General features: G+C 31.9%; 1 protein-coding gene and 3 pseudogenes across 1 annotated transcript; all 4 read right to left on the bottom strand.

Moving 5' to 3' along the window:
• Window positions 1-1,254: 1,254 nt before the first annotated feature.
• Window positions 1,255-1,806, bottom strand: LOC104786415 (putative defensin-like protein 9). Its single transcript, XM_019245524.2, has 2 exons — window positions 1,629-1,806; window positions 1,255-1,524 (listed from the first exon to the last, which is right to left on the bottom strand). Exons 1-2 carry the CDS (start codon window positions 1,690-1,692, stop codon window positions 1,340-1,342), a joined length of 249 nt encoding a protein of 82 aa, XP_019101069.1. The 5' UTR covers window positions 1,693-1,806; the 3' UTR covers window positions 1,255-1,339.
• Window positions 1,807-4,446: 2,640 nt separating this feature from the next.
• On the bottom strand, window positions 4,447-5,108 carry LOC147943508 (uncharacterized; annotated as a pseudogene).
• Window positions 5,109-16,002: 10,894 nt separating this feature from the next.
• LOC147943509 (ubiquitin-conjugating enzyme E2-16 kDa pseudogene) lies at window positions 16,003-16,659 on the bottom strand (annotated as a pseudogene).
• Window positions 16,660-17,552: 893 nt separating this feature from the next.
• On the bottom strand, window positions 17,553-19,144 carry LOC147943510 (uncharacterized; annotated as a pseudogene).
• Window positions 19,145-19,804: the final 660 nt, after the last annotated feature.

Below are 19,804 nucleotides of genomic sequence, written 5' to 3' on the forward strand. Positions count from 1 at the left end.
AAAAAAAAAAGGGGGTCGGTCGTTTCAGTTGTTGGACTTGGTTATATTGTTTATGTTGAAACCTTGGATAGAGTTATGCTAGGTTGATGGATAGAATGCTTAGGAATGTTATTGCATTGATGATGTGTTGGTTCTGTAAGTTGGTATGTTTCCGCTGTGCATATTGATTGTTATTGGTTTAATGAGGAATTGTGGTTTGGTTGGTTTAATTAAGTAGTATGGGATGCTTAATTATGTATTGTACTTATTTAAAAAAAAAGAAAAACGGGTTAGATCGTTTTAAATATTAAAATATTTTTATCAATATTAATCATACCCACAACCACAAGTAGTATATTATATTAAAAACCATATCCACAAGTATATAGTTTTTAACATTTTATCTATATTATTTAACTTATCAGTAATATTTATTTTATTTATCAGCTTATCTAATTATATAAAGTTTGGTTTCAAAGTTACTCATTAATAAGCTCGTGACACGTGCCAATTTTATCAATAAAATATCAACACTTGTCAATTCTAATTCTATTAAAATATTTAATAATTAAAGGGAAAAAACCGTCATCTATTTTTTCTTTGGACGTTTAATACCTCGTGTTATTTTATTGGAAGAAAAATACCTCTTGTTAGTAGATTCATACTTACGGATTAACAGACGTGTATAAGCGTGACAGAATCATGTAACAGCGTTAAATTTTGACCTCACGTTTCTAAGTAATATATATGATTTGTGTACACAGTCAGTTGTATTAATTGATGTGGTCTGGTGGTAAAATTTTTAATACTCAAAGATTCTGGGTTTGACACCCAAGACAAACCCTTTTTCATTTTTTTTGTTTTCTTCTTCTTCGAGCCACGAGCTCCATTAATAACAACAACAGCTCGAAGTTTCTCTACTTAGGAACAATGGTAAATCGAAAAACAATCTCTTAGCAACCTAAGAAAACTCAAAAAACCAGATCTTCACCCACTTCCTCCATTGATGAGACGAAGCTTCTGGCAAAATCCAGATTTTGGTTCGATCGGAGAAGAGGAAGAAGAAAATACTCTCCATGTGGCCACTGGTAGCTTCGGGATTAATAGAGAAGGAGGATGAAAGAGAATTGAATCAAATCTCTAGATCCTTCGTTAGCTCCGATTGAATCAAATCTCTAGATCCTTTGTCAATTTTATCGAACAAAGCTTAGTAGCCATATATTGTAAAATAGAGCTAGTTTTGAGTACATGTATAGATATCTTAGACTCTTAGACTTAGTGATGGATTAAAATTAAATTACTTTTTTCGAACAAATAAATTAAAATATTTATAATAGTATAATATTTTGTTTAGGTAGAATTACATAGCACAAGGCTTCATGCACATACATCTGCTGTGAAAGAAATCTCCGTTGCATTTACCATCAGGGAAACCTTCGCTCATACACACTCGCTTGCAAGTCCTCCATTTCGAGCAAAATCCCGTGAAGTTGATGCTTTCGGTTTCGCACATTTGGGGTTGTCCTTCAACCATCTTCATCACACCTATATAAGACCATATCAACAATAAGAATTCAATAGTATAACCAAAAGAATTTGTATATTTCAGTAGATTTGTTTAGAGCTAGTGGGATGATAGATTTGTTTACCAGGTCCGACAACAAGTAGGATTAGGAAGAAGAGTGTAGAGATAAACTGCATAGAGCTCTTCATTTTTCTTTTTCTTTGATAAATGATTAAGCGAGAGAATTAAGAGAAAACAAGTAGAGAGATCTTGATGTTTAAATCAAACTTGTAAGAAATTATGTGAAAAGGTTCGCATTTTATAGTAAACAGAAGCATAAACCTTAGTTGGTAAAAGTATCAAAGTATATTATTTATAACTGTGAAAATGAAGATTAATGAAGATATATGGAATAAAATCTTCTAATGAAGTATATTAATGAAGATAGAGCTCTTTATATCTATCTCTTTTATCTATCTTGATCTAGTAAAAATGTAAAATAGATATGTTTTTATAATTTACTTACAAGAAAATTATTCCACTTCACATATCTAGTAATTTCTTAAAAAATCTACTCAAAAGATTTTATATTCTTAAATTTTAAATAAATTTTTGTAGATTTTTATTATATTATAAAATTAAAATTTTAATATAGATAAGTATTAAAATATGTTTATCAATATTTATCATATCCCCATAATCTTAACATCTTTTGTTAAGATTTACATAATTAAATCGTTGCCATTTGGATTATCTTATTCGTTCTTCGAGACTTTTAGTTTCTGAAATTTCTTTTGTAAGCTTTTACCCTCCGGTTAGGGCAACCAACCTTGGAGTTATCTTTTAATTTAATGTTTGGGTGACAAAAAAAAATCCTTTCCATTTGAATAATATCAAAACTTGAAATTATTATTTGTAATATAATCATACGTTAAATTAATATCCAAAAAAACAAACTTTAAATAATACTAAAAGAAATTGCTATCCATAATTTAAATATTTTAAATACTTTTAATTTACAAAAAAAAAAAATACTTTCAGATCATGTTATCGAGCGGGTTAGAGCTGTTTACATAAATATGATTATATAGATTTTTTACGGATTGTTCTACTAAAATACATAAAATTGTTTAGTTTCATATCAAATAAGTTAACGAGAGATGTTAAGCCAATCCTAATCGGTTCGAAAAACAAAAAATAGAATCTATCTAAAATTATAAAATCTAAATATTAATCAAAAGATATTAAAATAAAACACCAAAATTCACAACATACATATTATCATAATAATTATTAAAAAAAAATATTTAGCTTGTATCACAGATTAAAATCCAGTTATATTTAAAACCATATCCACAAGTAACATATAATATATATATATATATATATATATATAATATTTTATTTCTATTATAAAACTTCTCAACCAAAATTTTATAATGAAATTTCATGTATGTAAAACTTTTTCTTTTACTTATTTACTTATGTGTTTATATAAATTCCGGTTTTTATCCACCCAAAAAAGAGAAGAATCTCTGAAATCGATCACAAGATAAAAGCTCATGGAACATTTTATATTTGAGCATTGGAAAGTCTAATGAAAAGATATAATACCAGTGTCCTAAATGACCCTGACTCCATCTTTCATGTTCCAAATTTTTAAAGCAATGTTTTTTCTTTTACAAGATGAAATCTTCTATTTCTTTTCTTCTAATATGCATTTGTATAATTTTCTCTATGGTTATCATCTTAAAATTCACTGTTTGAAAACTATATTGAATTGAATTGTTATAACTTCCTTCCACGTCTACTAGTTTAGTGATGTAAATATTTCACCACATTCAAATAAAACAATGAATAGACAAAACATTTTTTTGGTTTAATTAAAAATTACTAATCAAATACTATAGTAAATCTTTTGAATCCCCTTTATAATAAAACGGAAGTACACAACATTATTTTATAGACTATATAATTTTAATAAGTTGGTTATACATATGTTATAGATTAATTGGTTACAAGTTAAATAGTGGGTACAACTTTAATTTATTTCCGAAAATCTTAAAAAGAATATTCTAAAGAATTATTTGATATCATCTAACTTACCATATTATTATTTTTTTCAATTATTCAACCATATTAAAATCTTTTGATATCTAACTTAACATATTAATTTGTTAATTATCATTCTACTTCACCTCTCATTTTTATATATGATTCTATTTTGTGAAACAAATAAATTATCATATTATTATTATAATTAAAAAATAGTTTTATTTCTGTATATACAATAAGTTGAATTTTTAAAAACAAATATAAATTGTTCAATCTATAAAATATTCAAGCTTTAGTAATATTATTCTTTAAAAATAATATCTATTGAATTAAAACTTTACTGAGTAACGGGTCAAAATTTGAATATTTAAATTCAATTTCATATTTTTTTTTGTTGAATTTTATATTTTATATAATATAATAAACTTTAAATAATTTACTTTGAAATATTTTTATAATATTGAAACTTGATATAAAAGTTAGAGAAACTATAAACACTCTAAACTGATTTGTTATAGCAATGTCAATAATATGTCACTATACTATGAAAGAATTTCAAGAAACCAAGTATATTAAAACAAAAAGTATAAAAATATATTAAATTACTGATAATATAATAACTCGCTTTTTAAAAACCAAATTTACAAAATTATGTATTATAATGACATTCAAGTCATGATGTAGAATATACATTGTTGAAATAACTTCACATACATAAACTAATACAACATTTTAAAATTTTATTTTATAGTATAAAATATAAAAAAATTGTATAAAATAAAATTTAACCAGTGTTATAGCACAAATACTTTCTAGAATCATTAACAATATAAAACATACAAAATAGGTATATCTTTTTCATCATATTTAGCATATGATTTTATTGCATAATGTTTTATCAAAAAAACTTTTTAAAACAATAACACAAATAATATTTTATAGAAAATTACAATATAAATAAAATAAATTTCAATCTGTGTTCTAGCACGGTCTTAATCTAGTTGTACATAGTATTGTACGGCCTAATAATATTCAACATCTACACCAATCATACATATGTACACAGAGATAGAGGACTAATCAATCTTACATCCATTTAAGGAAATAATCTAAAAGAGATGAAAAAATTAATCAAACAATGCCATATAAAAATCCTTAAGATGGTGATATATTGTCGTTGCTGCCCCATCATGCGAAGGAGAAGCAAGAGATGAAGAAGAAGAAGGAGACATCTCTTCGCCAGCAGGCATATCTTGAAGTGCCGTCAGAATTCGGCGGATGCTGACAGACCTCATAGGCCGGAAACTGTAAGCCATTTTCAAAGAATTCGATCTAGAGAAAACATTGGACGATTTCGAGAGGGTGAGATACACCAAAGCTTGAACCAGAGAAAATAAGGCCACCTTCATTAACATCGTTCATAAGCCTCCATCCATTTGTTGTAATAGACAGAAATACCTATTAGAAGAGTTTTGATAAGACAAAAGAGTTAATTATGGGTGGCCGTGGTAACAAAATTTTTTCTTTTTTTCTTGGGGGTTGTGTCAAGATTTGAAGATGAGCTTTGAGATTGAAGATTTTAAGTTGATGCTGAAAGAAGGACATGGAAGGAGAGCGCCTTGCGTATTTGACCAGAGGTAGAGACGTGGAAGTAACGGACATGGACATAATACTGTTACTTAGACCTTATCCGGTCAAATGGAAGGACACGCCATATTTTTCTACAACCCATAACATGAAAAGTAATATTTTAAGTACGTGATCGATGATTGAACACCAACTCATGAATTGTGGACTAGCTAGAACCTTTGTCCCTCGGTTCGATCCTCAGTTTGGGTCGAGATGATATACTGTTCCTCACAAGGATAATATTGACCAGTTTAGCACTTGCGCAACATAAAGATTACCCCAAATGAAGTAATGAACATATATAAAACTTTACATACCTCCCTGGCCATAGTTATGTTCGTGCAAATACTGTATATACCAAAAACTTACTATAGTAAGTATATATTTGTCTCGTTATTACCATTAGACAAGAAATTAAAAGATTACATAAAATGGTATAATTGGCAAATAAACAAATATTATACTTCATTGTCCATATATATTATATAGTTATTTTGGTTGCAGATACAAAATCATATAGTAATCTTTGCTCTCGTCATAATATATGATAAAATACCATGGGAAGAGTGATTAAAAAATTACATAATCCTACTATATTTATTGAAAATTACACTTATAAAAATAACATTAAAAGTATAAAAATTTATATTGGAATGTCAATATGAATAGTAAAAAAAAAAATCATTAAGGATAATCAAGAGAATTTAACCAGAATAGATAAAAAAAAGGGGGAAAAGCAAAAATGCTCCTTTTTTCTTTCCACTTTTTAAAAATGCCCTTGGGAAGGGTCCATTTTTAAGGGTACCCATTTTTTTGGTGAAAAAGAATTTTTTACCCTTAGTGAAGGAAACCTAATTTTCTCTCCACTTCGCCGTGCTTCTCTCCTTCCTCAACCGACGATTCTCTCTCTATCCTTCTTCACTTCGTTCATCGGCGATTCTGCACGGCGATTCTCGGTCCTTCTTCGCAGCGATTCTGCGCTTTCGTCTCTCGTACACGTAATTCCCGACATTGATTCTCGTTCTATCGCAGGCAGGATCCTTCTTTCTTTGTTTCTTTCTGGGTTTATCAATTTGGACTATCGCTTTTTTAAATTTAGGGCTTTTAGATTTCTTTGATATCGATTTGGAATATGTAAACTCTTTTAAATTTGGATTTCTGTTCTTGTAAAACAGTTTTTAAAAGCCCCTTCAGTTTCTTTGATATCGATCCAGATTCAGAATCTAACGCATTCAGATCAATAATTGTGTTTGATATGGATTTGAAATTAGTAAAGTCTTGTAAATTTGGATTTTTGTTATCTCTTGTAAAACACTTTTTAGAAAGTCCCTGTTAAACTATTTGATATTAATTTTTAGATCGGTCGTAGTTGAATTATGTCGATAAAGTGTGTTGATAAGATGACTTCAGATCGATAACGTGTGATGTTGATTGTTAAAAACCCTTTTAAAACTCTTGTAAATCCGTTGAAAAGTCTAATTAAGTGTGTTTCTTTAACAGATGGCATCAAGTGATTTTGAAGCCCTTGCACTACCAGAACCAATATATGGTATGGGTTTTGAACCAATTGTTGGAGCAAACATATGTCAACATTCGGACTTAAGCCTAGTTGCCAAAGTTAAACATGCATTAGGAAAAGCATCTTTCACGAAGCTTCAATCTTCCTTCCTTGGGCCTATCATCGATCTTTCGGCCAGAGACATCAAATTTTCTGGGAAATTATTCCACTACTTGATGCTGAGAAGGCTGAAGACAAGAGGGAGAAACTTATGGTTTACAGTCGACATGCAACCTCTTCGGTTCTCCATGAGAGAGTTCTTCCTTACAACAGGTAATTATAAAGTGTTTGCAATGGTTTTAAAAACCTTTCAATGGTTTTTTAAAGGGTTTTAAAAGGTTTAAAACCTTTTTAAAACCCTTTTAAAACCTCTTTAAATTTTAAAATTGTTAAAAGCCCGTTAAAACTCTTTTAAAACTCTTTTAAAACCCTTTTAAAACTCTATTGTAAAAAGGTTTTTCCCGTTTTAGAAGTTTTAAAACCCTTTTAAAACCCTTTTAAAACCCTTTTAAAACCCTTTTAAAACCCTTTTAAAACTCTTTGCCGTTATTCTGTTTAAAAAGGGTTTTAAAAGGGGTTTAAAACAGTTTATATTAGGCAAGTTTGAACAAACTAACATCATTGTTTTATTAAACATAGGGATTCAATGCAAACCTATTCATAGAGAACCAAGGAATAACCGCAAAGATCCAATTAGTGAACCATATTCTTGGGCGGTGAGAGGAGATTACACTTTAACTCAACTTCAATATCGACTATTTAATGAACCAGAAGAGGGTGAAGAACCTTTGGATGACAAGGAAAAGGAATGCCTCGCTGCAGTGGTATTAACAGAAGGTATTTTGATGACACCATATTCATTAGAGAAGATACCTCTGTCTAGGCTTAAGCATGCATCGGATTTCGAGATGTATACAGCCCAACCATGGGGCAAGGAAGCGTATAACATTCTCGCCACATGCATTCAGAAATTCGATAAAGATTCTTGGTCAAAAGGTCAGTATAGTGTCAAGGGATTTCCCATGGCATTATATATATGGGCCTTGAGTGCTGTTCCAATTTTTGGTGATACATTTGGGAGAAGATGTAATTTTTCTAGAACATTCTATCCACTGATTCTCAACTGGCAATCAAGTCGATATGCAAGGTTTGATGATATTGTTGAAGCTATTAAGACAACAACTTGTGTAAGTTTTGAATTCTATTAAAAGTGTAGTTTTGATTATTCATTGATTATCTATATTTGATGAGTTTTGTATTGATGGATTTTGATTATTTTTGTAGGTTGAAGTCAAAACAATAATTGGAGATCTACAAGAATATAAGCATTTGGTTGATAAAGATGACAATGATTTTGAAGAATAAGTTATTGGCTTGGTTATGAAAGGCTATAGGTTGAAGAAAGAAGAATGGTCTTCTAGATTAGTTGATATTTACTATGCTTTGGGAGAGTTGGGTGACAAAATAGGGGAAAAATTGCCAGTCTTTGAGAAACATGAGAAAATGGAGAAAAATTTGTCAGATTCAGAAAAACTTGACATAATCCTCTTTATGTTAGATGACTTCAACAAAAGACTAGAAGCCATTGAAGAAGCTGTCAAAACCACATCAGGGAAAGATAAGGATAAAGGAGTAAGATTACAAGATCGCACCTTTTCGCATATATTGGACAATAAACTCTTTAAACTGAGCTCCTTTTTTTTCTTTTCCCTTTGCAGTCTCACGAAGATGAAGATGGACAGAATAGAAATGAAGAGGTTATAAATGAAGAGGTCAGTATCTATTTTAAAAGTTTTAAAAGTCCCACATCAAAGTTTTTTGTTTTAAAAGTGTTTTTAACGGATTTACAACATAACACTGATTAATGGGCAACCATAGTGACTTAAACCTTTTAAAACCCTTTTAAAACAGAATGTAAAACCTTTAAAATGATGTTGTTATATGTTCTTTTGTTTTGTTGCAGGCTGGCAAACAAAATGTTGATGGAGATATTGCTAGAGAAGATTTCGTAGAAAGCCAATCTGCAGATTCTGTCCGTCCGTCAAACACACAAGATGGGAGCTACGCTGCAGATGATGAAAACACCCAAAAAACTGGTGGTGATGATGGTAATTACTTTGAAGAAACACCAAAGGTACATATATCTAGTATTTTTATAAGTTCTCAAATACCCTTTTAAAAGCCTGTTGTAAACCACAATTGTTATCATCTTTGAAGGATAAATCTCCTTCTCCACGCCCTACTACACCAAAATTTGATCTTCTTTCTGAAGAAGATGAGGATAGTGGAAAAGATAAAAGCATGGGTAAAGAGAAGGGAGCAAGCAGTAAGAAGAGAGTTTTGATAGAGAGAAAACAGGTAAATCATTAATTTTTTATATAGTTGTTATGAGTATTTTAAAAGATTTCATCAAGTAAACCAAGAAATGATGAACTGCAGAGAAAGTGTAAGCAAAGCAATGATGGTGATGATGATGTTATGAACAGAAAAGAGGTTAGTAACTAGTTGTATAATGTTTTACATTTTATTAAATGTTTACAAAAAATTGTGATTTTCTTGAGGCACTACAGAGGAAGAAGCGTAAACCAAGTGACAATCCAGATGCTGATATTCAAGCTAGAGAAGGGGTATGTATCTAACTTAATTATTTCTATGAGATATTTAAATTGTTTTCCAGTGTATCGATATAAAGTGCAAAAAATTTTTGTTTTGTAAAGCCACAGAAAAAGAAGAGTAAATCTGATGATGTTGGTGGAGTGCAAAGAAAAAGTGAACGAAATACAATTCCTTCTATTCACACTCAGCCGCCTTACACGGCCGAGAAGAAGAAGGACCCAATACTTTATCCTTTTTCCAAAGTTGATAAGACCCGGTTAGATGTATTTAGTGACTGGAAGACTTCAAGGAAAACAAAAGTAAGTTTTAGTTTCTAGCAACAAAAGTAAAAGTTCAATTAGTCTTTTAACATATGTATTCATGGTTTTGTAAGTATTCATGATTATTCTGTTTATTTTTGGATGTAGGCAACTAACAATTCTGGGTAAAAAAGTTGATGCTAAGTGGTTCACAACACTAGAGACGCCAAGGAAGTCGTTAACAACACTTGTATGATTACAAAGCTTAAGGTTTTACAAATGTGTTGTTAACGTTTCATGGGGTTTTAAAAAGGTTTTAAAAAGGTTTTAAAGAGTTTTAAAAGGGTTTTTAAAAGTGTTTACAAGAGGTTTAAAAGGTTTTAAAAGGAATTAAAATATGTCTTTTAAGCGTTTTCAAAGATTTACAATGTGTTTAAATTGGTTTACAAGATGATGTGTGACCGGGTCTGAACTTATTTATATGAATTATTTGACAACAAGACTTGTTCTAATCTGTTTTTTGTTGTTGTTTAGCATGTTGATACAGTTGTGAAGTTGTTAAGCAAAAGAGAAGAAAGTCATTCGCACTTCTATAAAAGCAAAGCATTGACGTTGGCTGAAACTTCTTTTTTGAGAGAGATTGATGAATATTACTTAATATTCATTGACAACAAAGATGAATATGAGTTCCCTGAAGAAGGATTCAGCCAACTCTTCAAGGAAGCACCTACAAACAAAATACTGGCGCCAATGTTGGTTAAGGAAAGGCTTTGGATGCCATTGATGATCAATTTGGAGAAGAAGGAGTTGATTATCTACGACTTAGGCAAGCATTTCTACACCAACAAAATTAAAGACACACAGGTGGGTGCATATGCTGTTGCAATGCTTTATATTGCCCAGAAGAAGTTTGGGATGAAAAATGATACAGAGAAATCTCCGTTCAGAATCAGTATTATAAATTGCATACCTCAGGTAAATACTGTTGAGCTTGTTCTCTAGTTTTCTGATATGGTTTCTGTAAATACTTTGGACTCTTCACTTTGTTTTTTCTTGATAGGTTGATAAGATTGAAGATAATGGTGTCTTCATGCTGAAGACAATCGAATGTTTGGCTATGAGCATAACAACAAATGGCAATCTTAAAAATGAGTCAATTGGTGATTTACGGAAGAAAATGGCGGTTGATATCTTTGCAGGTCAGTGTAGGTTTTTACATGGTTATTTAAACTGGTTTTAGATGGGTTAACAACTTTTGTATTGCAATGTATTTTAAATGGTTCTAACATCAATTATATTATATTTGCAGAATTACAAAATGACTAGGATAATGGAAGTTTGCATCTTGCTGGTATATGAACGTGATCGCAGGAATGGTGCTTTAGCTTATTGCATCAAGAACAATATTTTAGTGTTTTTACTGTGACACTATTCTAAAAAAATGTTAAGTTACTCCTTTTATATATATACTTTGTTTAAGTTTAGGTATTTACAATGAAGTTTAAAACGTTGTTTATCATTTCCGAATCCTTTTAAAAAAAATTTAAAACTCTTGTAAATCCTATAAAATTTATTGAAATACCCAAAAAAAACCCTTTTAATCCTTTTAAAATACGTTTTAAAACACTTGTAAATCCTTTAAATTCATTGAAATACCCAAAACAAAACCCTTTTAACCTTTTAAAATCCGTTTTAAAACGCTTGTAAAAACTTTTAAATGGTTTTAATACTATATTTGAAATGATTTTACAATGTTTTTGTATAATAAGGGTGAAAGCCCTAGGCCTAGGCCCAATAGTAAAATATAACCTCCCCTCCCCCCCCTGTATCAATTGTCCCTAAAAGCAAGGGTTTTCTTTCAAAAAGTACAGTTTTCCGTCTGGGAGGTTGAAAGTCGCGAAATTCACTCAAATCTGTATTTGCTTAAATTGGGTTCTCGATTTCGTCGGATTGAAAGTAGGAGTCGGCTGATTGGGTACGCGAGGACTTCAAATTGCAATTTTCTTTGTCGAATTACGGACTCTTCTTCTCCCTCGTTTTTCCTCTCAGTCCTCTATTCGAATTCGTCGTCTCTTCTTCTCCAATTTGTAAGTTTGGTTTGGAATTTAGTTTTGACTTTAATTTCTATTTCAATATGAAATTTTATGATGTTTTGGTGAACTCGGAATACGAAGGTTGGAAATTTATCAATGTCTTTAAAAAGTTTTAAGTTGGTTTTAAAATAGGATTTATAAGGGACCTTGGGTGCATGCCATGAATATGTTCTCTGTAAACAATGTTGACAGGTTTTGCGATATGAGTAATTTTGAAGATTCTGCGAAGAAACTATGCTTTCCAAAAAGATTAATCACGCCAGGCACAGAGGGAGATACATTAGCAAGAGTTACTAAATATTCTTCAGAGCAAGCTGTTTTGGCGACTGTAAAGGATGCATTAAAAAAAAAGAGTTCCAGCAGTTAGAGAAGTCTTTCTTGGGTCCAATTATAGAATTTTTTAATCGGGAAAATATCAACTTCTCGAGTCAACTGGTCCACCACTTACTACAGAGGAGGATTTTGTCTGCGAAAAACGAGCTCTGGTTTGCATTTGATGATCAACCTATGCGATTTTCGCTAAGGGAATTCGTCATTACAACAGGCCTTCCCGTAGGCACTGTTGCATCATGTACTGTTACATCGAAAAAAGATTTGTGGATGAATGATAAAATGACCTGCAAACGTCTTCTTGATACTTTGAAAGTTAAAGGAAAAGACATGAAAGCTGAGGAAAGAATTAAATTAGGTGCTTTGATACTAGTGGAGGGGATATTGATAGCTCAAAATCCAATAGTTCAAATTCCCTTAAGGAATTTGCTGAGAGCCAGTAGTTTTGAGAATTACTGTAAGTATCCTTGGGGTGAAATTGCTTACGAATCATTAGTGAGAGATGTGAAACAAATGACTGTGGGAACGTTGGCAAAGAAACAGTATGGAATGGCTGGCTTTCCATTTGCAATCCAAATCTGGTTGTTATCTTCAGTTCGACAGCTAGGGGAACATTTTGGTGTTAGGGAAAGCATTTCAAGCCAAAATCAACATCTCCCACTGATCTTGCAATGGCAAAAGACATCTTCCCCAAAATTCAATGAAATAAAATTTGTTCTCGAGTCTTGCAAGGTACCATTACTTCTCTAGAACTATTTTTTTTTTGTTTTCCAACAGTTTTAAAACATATTGTAAACCCTTTTAAAAAATTGTTAGTAATGTAATTTAGATTTACGATGTGTTTTAAACTGGTTTACAAGACTTTACAACGGATTTACAAGGGATTTCTAGAGTTATAAAAAGAGTTTTAAAAGGTTTTACAATATCTGTATAAGACTTTTGATATATAATATGAATCGATTTATCTTTGCAGTTTGAAGTGAAAACAATTGTCGGTGATCCCGATGAATATAGCCATTTGGTTATGCCACCGAATGATGAAGACAAGGATTTTGACGAAGTTGTTAAACTTGTAATCCAAGGCTATAGGATGACTAAGGAGGAATGGATTCAAGGATTTATTCAAGTTGAAAATGGAGAACAAAATAAAAAAAAAGCGTGTGAGAGAAGCTGCAGGGCCATTCTTGAATCAAACTAACAAAAGAAAAAGAATATCTTTTAGTGAGAATATTGACATGATTTTAAAAACATGTCAACTTACTCACAAAAGATTAGTGAGACTGGAGAATCATGTGGGGATCACTACTGCTGCTGCAACACCACAGTGGGAATCAAGGGTATTTCAAGAAGAGGAAGTACCAGCCTCGGCAACTGCATTTCAAGAAGAGGAAGTACCAGCCTCTGCAACTGCATTTCAAGAAGAGGAAGTACTAGCCTCTGCAACTGCTTTCCAAGAAGAGGAAGTACCAGCCTCTGCAACTGCATTTCAAGAAGAGGAAGTACCAGCCTCTGCAAATGCTTTCCAAGAAGAGGAAGTACAAGTCTCTGCCACTTCTTTTCAAGAAGAGGAAGTACGAGCCTCTGCCCCCGATTTTGAAGAAGAGGAAGTACCAGCTTCTCCAAGTGAATTTGTAAGTGAAAAAAAATCTTAATTCCTTTTAAAATCATTTTAAAAGTGTTTTAAAGAGTTTTTAACAAAATCATATAATCGTTTTCAAAGATTTTGCTAGTGTTTAAATAGTTTTAAACAAAATTTACAACATTTCTAGGTATCTAAAGAAGATAATCAAGATTATCAACATGAGAAACATACTGACTTGAGAGGGGACCCAAGTGTTATTCATGAAGAAAATACCCAGGATACTAATGAAAATGATCCACAAGAAGAGGATAAGAATAATGATAAGGTATGTGTTACTTGAATATGATCGACAAATTTTAAAAACCTTGTAAAAACATATTTGAAAATAATTTACATATGGTTAAAAAAAAATATCATTATTTATGCAGGATGAGAAGCCTAACAGTGCTGATGATGTATACTCAAGCCAAGAAGAAGCGTACACTATTATATCGGATGACGAAGAGTGTATTAATATTTCAGAAACTGATGAAGACCCAAGCCAAGAAGAAGCTCCCACTCAACAAGAAGATCCAAGCCAACAAGAAGCTCCCACTCAACAAGAAGACCCAAGCCAACAAGAAGCTCCTACTCAACAAGAAGAGCCAAGCCAACAACAATATCACACCAGCCAGGTAATGGGCAGTTGTAAGTTGTTGAAGTCTTTATTATAAATGATTTTCCCTGTTGAAAATGACATATAATATTTTTTTCTTATGTTTGTATTAGTGCAAACACCTACTACGCAGGAGAACAATATAAGTGACGAAGAAATGAAACAAATCGAGGAAGTTATAACCTCTTGGACGAAGAGCGAGGACATCAAAACTATGCTTTCGTCAATTGATAAAGTAAGTTTGAAAAAATCATATACTTGTTATCATAGGCATTAAATATTAATAAAATTTGGATGTTCTACATTGTAGTATCTTTGGCAAGGGAATAAGTGGGAAAAAGTCTATGGCATGGATTTGATGACTAAAGAAGATGTAAAAAAAGTAACAAGGAAGGCAATATTAATTCTTCATCCTGACAAAATTCCTAAAGATGTTACTCCACAAATGAGATACCTTGGTACCAAAATGTTTTCAAAATTAAAGGTTAGTGAACCTCGACTTTTGTTAGATTTTATGCACATTTTACTGTTATTTAATATTAACTTATATTTTTGTATTCTTTTGCAGAAGTACAAGGACAAATACTTAGGTTAAGGAATTTGGCATCTTGCTGGTCGCATCAAGAAGAATAATGAATGGCAAAGTATTTCAATGTTCAGTTTGCAAGTAGATTTTTAAAATTGTCTTTTTAATGTTATGTTATTTCTTTACCATATCTTCCGACCATCTCTGCCATGTAAAACTTTTTAAATGGTGTTAATCCTATAAACCTATTAGTTATACATGAGTAGTTTGTTCAAACTTGCTTAATATACGAGGTTATTGCTTCAAAAACAGTTTTTTAAAAAGGGTTTTAAAAGCTTTTAAAAGGGTTTTAAAACCTTTTAAAAGGTTAAATCTTCTAAAACGGGTTAATATTCTTTTAAGTATTAAGGGTTTAAAAGGTTTTAAGAGAGCTTTAAAAGTTTTAAAACCTTTTTAGAGGGTTTTAAAACCTTTTAAACGGGCTTTTACAGCTTTTCAAACGTTTTAAAAGAGTTTTAGAAGTTTTTGAAAACTTTTTTAACATCTTTTAAAAGTTTTTAAAAACCCTTTTAAAACCATTGAAACCCTTTTAAAAACCATTTAAAAATTATTGCTGGTATATAAACGTGATCACATCAAGAAGAATAATGAATAGAATAGTATTTCAATGTTTAGTTTGCAAGTAGATTTAAAAAAATTGTCCTTTTAATGTTAAGTTATTTCTTTTCGCTTGTAAAACCTTTAAATGGTGTTAATCCTATAAATGGTGTTAAACTGTTTATAGGTTTTAAAAGGTTTTAAAATGGTTTTAAAACCTTTTAAAAGGTTAAATTTTCTAAAACGGGTTAATATTCTTTTAAGTTTCAAGGGTTTAAAAGGTTTTAAGAGAGCTTTAAAAGTTTTAAAAACCTTTTAAAACCTTTTTAGAGGGTTTTAAAACCTTTTAAACGGGCATATAAACCTTTTAAACATTTAAACCTTTAAGAGTATATCTTGTTTTTAGAAATTTTAAAAGGTTTTACAAATTGTTTATAATGATATATATCAATTTGGTTTGCTTTTTTAAAAGCTTTACAAGTTATTTCTAATATTTTAAAACAGTAAACTCTGAATAAAAATATTTTTTACAATGGAGTTTACAAGAGCAGAGACTGAAATATTTTATTAAAAAAACAAAAACAAGATAAATTATTCAAGAGTTCTTAAAAATAGATATGAACTATTTAAGTTCATATTTCAGTTCCCTCTACCAGCGTATTGATTAGTCATCTCTCTAGCCATGGCTTCAAACCTTCTCTTATCAAATTTGTAGAGGTTGGCAAGATATTCAATGGTCTGTTCTTCATTATTGACCTCTGGTTCAATCAACTTCTCCACTAATCCCTTGAAAAGCATAACAATCGGCAAGGGAATCCAACAGTCTGTCCTCAAAACTTTTAGGTAAATGCCACCCCTATCTGATACATTTGGGTGGCAAATTCTTGTGATTAAAACAACCTGCATTATCAAGAAAATTTATTTAAAAAACTATTGAGTTGCTGCAAAAAAAGGAGTCCTAATAAACAGGCTTGCTAAAATAAAAAGGAGTATAATCAAAAGTAGATACCTTGGGGGGACTTCTTGCGTAATCAGGTGGAAAACTAAGCCTAAGTTTAAACACTCCCCCTTCATAAGGGGTGTTCACCGGTCCGATTAGAGTGGCCTCCCAACGAAAAATGTCGTCATCAACAGTTACTAAAAAAAAGGCAAACCCTCAATCTCTTTTATCCTTAACAGTAAATCAAATCTAATCAGAAGATGTATGTGTTTACCTGCTGTGACGTTTGGCGAAAGATCCCTGTTCAGATATTTCAGATCAGTTCTTATATGGCTTGAAGGAGAACGACAGGCCATTTCTGACAGATTGAAGGAAGAAGGTAAATAGATTTTTTGAATCTGGGAGATGATTTAGGAGACAAAGGTTTGATTTTTCGAATCTGAGAGATGATTAAGGAGATATCGTGAGACAAAAAGTATATATAATAGGCGAAGCGTCGCTTTGGTTTACAAAAAGTACCCCTTCAACGCTTAATTAAAACCTAACCAATGCGACGCTTCGCGTAATACCCCTTCAAAAAATTAACCCTTCGAAGTCTTATCCCTTAAAATCTTACCCCTTCAAAACTCACCCCTTCGCTGTTTCGAAGTGGCTCTTCACATATTACCCCTTCAATCGTCTTCCACAAAAAAAACTTAAGCGATTCGAAATCAAAATTCGAAATCGTCTCTATCTCTTCAAATCATCTAAAATCGTTGGAGGGTTTTGCTTGGTGTTTGATTACGAAGCAGTGAAGAAGACTGAAGATGGTGAAATCAAAGGAAATTTAGTGTTTTTGCAGTGAGAGAGAAGAGAGAGAGAGATGAAGAAGAGTAAGAGGAAGGGGAAGGGGAAGGGGAAGGGGAAGGGGAAGAGAGAGAGAGTGTGGCGACTTGCTTTTTACAAGAGTATATATATGGTTTTTAATCGTTGGAGGGTTTTACAAGAGTATATATGGTTTTTAACATGTTTTAGAAGGTTTTACAAGTTGTTTGTAAATTATTTTAAAACAGTACGACTTGCTATTTTAAAAGGCATTACAAGTTGTTTATAATTATTTAAAACAGTAAAATCATTATAATCATTTATAATCAGTATAAAATCATTATAAATCTAAAAAAAAATCTAAGAAATTGGAGTTTACAACACCAGACTGAAAATATTTTATTAAAAAGAACAAATTCAAGTTGAATTAAAGAGAGAGACAGAGTTAGATAGCAGCTACACAACTAGATTTGTTGTGACCACACTGACCGCACCTACTGCATTTATATTGTTTTGAATTTGTCTTAGCCTTTCCATACTCCCATGAACTAGCTATTCCCTTTTTCTTTCGCCTGCCACTAGGTATACGAGTAGAAGGTGGCCGAATATAAGTACTAACACTCTCTGGAATCTCCCAATACTCCATATCACCTACTGGTGAATGCTCTCTGAATATCCTAAACGCCATCTGTAAAATAAAAAAGAGGAAGATAAGACTTATAGAACTTTGATAAACCTTTGAAAAACCTTGTAAAACCTTGTAAAACCTTTTTTAAACTGTTTATAAACCTTATAAATAACTTATAAAACCTTTTAAAACCTTTTAAAACATTGTAAAAACCTGTCGGATCCGTTACTTTAGCAAACTTTTAAAAACCTTATTAAAGAAGAGAGTTATAACCTTTCAGTGGAATGATAATCATCAACAAACATGTTTTCATTGAGATTGACATGTTTGGCAGCAGCAATTCCATGTGCACAAGGGAATTTGTCAATATCAAACATACAGCATGTGCATTTCCTTGTGTCCAAATTCACCATATATGTCTTTAAAGCTGCTTTAACCTCGAAGACATTTTCATTTACTTGACTAACTTCAAGCCAGCGGGTAGTATTATTATAAGATTCATTCATCTTATTCCCAACTTTTGGAGTAAGAGCATATGGATGTCGACAGCTCTCCTCATGTCGTTTATTAAATCACCTAGTCAAAATAGACCTGATTGTATCAAACAGGCAGACAATTGGATACTCACGAGTCTCTTTTAACCTGGAGTTAATGGACTCGGCACAATTAGATGTCATGATGTTGTACCGGTTAGAAGGAGAATATGCACGTGACCATTTCCTAATATCAGCTTGCCAAAGATATTCTCCAAGATCCGGATCACCATTGGAAATTTAACTGAACAAATAATCAAAATCATACTGAGTGTAAGCTCTTGAAGCATCATGAGCAACTGGAAGAAGAGAAGCAGAAGCTCTAAATCGTGTTTCCAGGTTCTTTTGCAAGTGGAAAGTGCAGATCCCATGATGAGCATGTACATAATTTACTGAAAGCGCAGTTGCAATTGAAGAAGCCCGATCAGACACGAAAACTAGATCCTTTTCATCAGGAATAATAGTCTTCAAACACCGCAAAAACCAATCCCATGATGCATCATTCTCAGAATCAACAACGGCAAAAGCAATAGGATACAACTGAAAATTACCATCCTGAGCTGATGCAGCAAGCAAAGTCCCTTTATATTTTGATTTCAAATGGGCGCCATCAATAGAAATAACTTTTCTCATCAACTTAAAACCTCTAATTGATGCACCAAAAGCCAGAAACCCATATCTAAACTTATGATCAGAATCAGCTTTGATGTAAGTGATAGTACCTGGATTCTTATTTTCTATCATGTGAAACCAACTCGGTAAAACCTCATAACTATCAGCAGGTATACCCCTAGCAAGTTCTGATGCATGTTCTTGAGCTCTCCATGCTTTTGAGTACGAGACACCAACTCCATGGTCATTCCTAAAAATTTCCATGAGCTATTTGGGTCTGAGAGGAAGCTTTCCTCCTACAAAATGGTTACTAACCAAACCAGCCAAAGTCCTTGCAGATGCTTGGCGATGATTAACATTCCTTAAAGCAGAGTCACAGCTGTGCTGACTAATATACTTTCGAACAACAAAGCTATCTGATGCTTTAGCCTTAGTAGCACCTAGCCTCCAACTACATTTTTCATCAATACATTTAAGAACATACCTCTTGTTGTCTGACTTAAAAGTATGAAACTCAAAACTATGCTTGACTGTATACATCCGCATCTGACTTCTCATTTCTGTTTTGTCTTTGAATAACTTTCCACAAAACAGTGAATCAACATCGATTAGACCAGTTGAGTGTGAAGAACCAGATGGATACCCAACAGAGGTTGTCATGTTATGAGGAACACCCTCGACATATGGATTTGGTATTGGTTGACCCTGAAAGTACAAATCAATGGTTATTTAAAAGGTTTTACAAGTTATTTAAAAGGTTTTACAAGTTATCTCAAAGGATTTAATAAGGTTTACAACCGTTTTCAAAAAGGTTTTTTAAAGTGTTTAAATGTAAATTACCTGAGTATGAGTAGAAGTAAAATCATCAGAATTGCCAGTATATTGACTTGAAGAACCAACAGGAGAACAATAAAAACGAGGAAC

Source organism: Camelina sativa, chromosome 5, assembly GCF_030686135.1.
Source record: "Camelina sativa cultivar CO46 ecotype springtype chromosome 5, ASM3068613v1".
NCBI classification, from domain to species: Eukaryota; Viridiplantae; Streptophyta; class Magnoliopsida; order Brassicales; family Brassicaceae; genus Camelina; species Camelina sativa.

Excerpts from the sequence above, each read along its gene's own strand:
- LOC104786415 (XM_019245524.2), bottom strand. The coding sequence starts at position 1,692 with ATGAAGAGCTCTATGCAGTTTATCTCTACACTCTTCTTCCTAATCCTA. Across the intron at positions 1,525-1,628 it reads CCTACTTGTTGTCGGACCTG|GTGTGATGAAGATGGTTGAA; the intron begins GTAAACAAATCT and ends GGTCTTATATAG.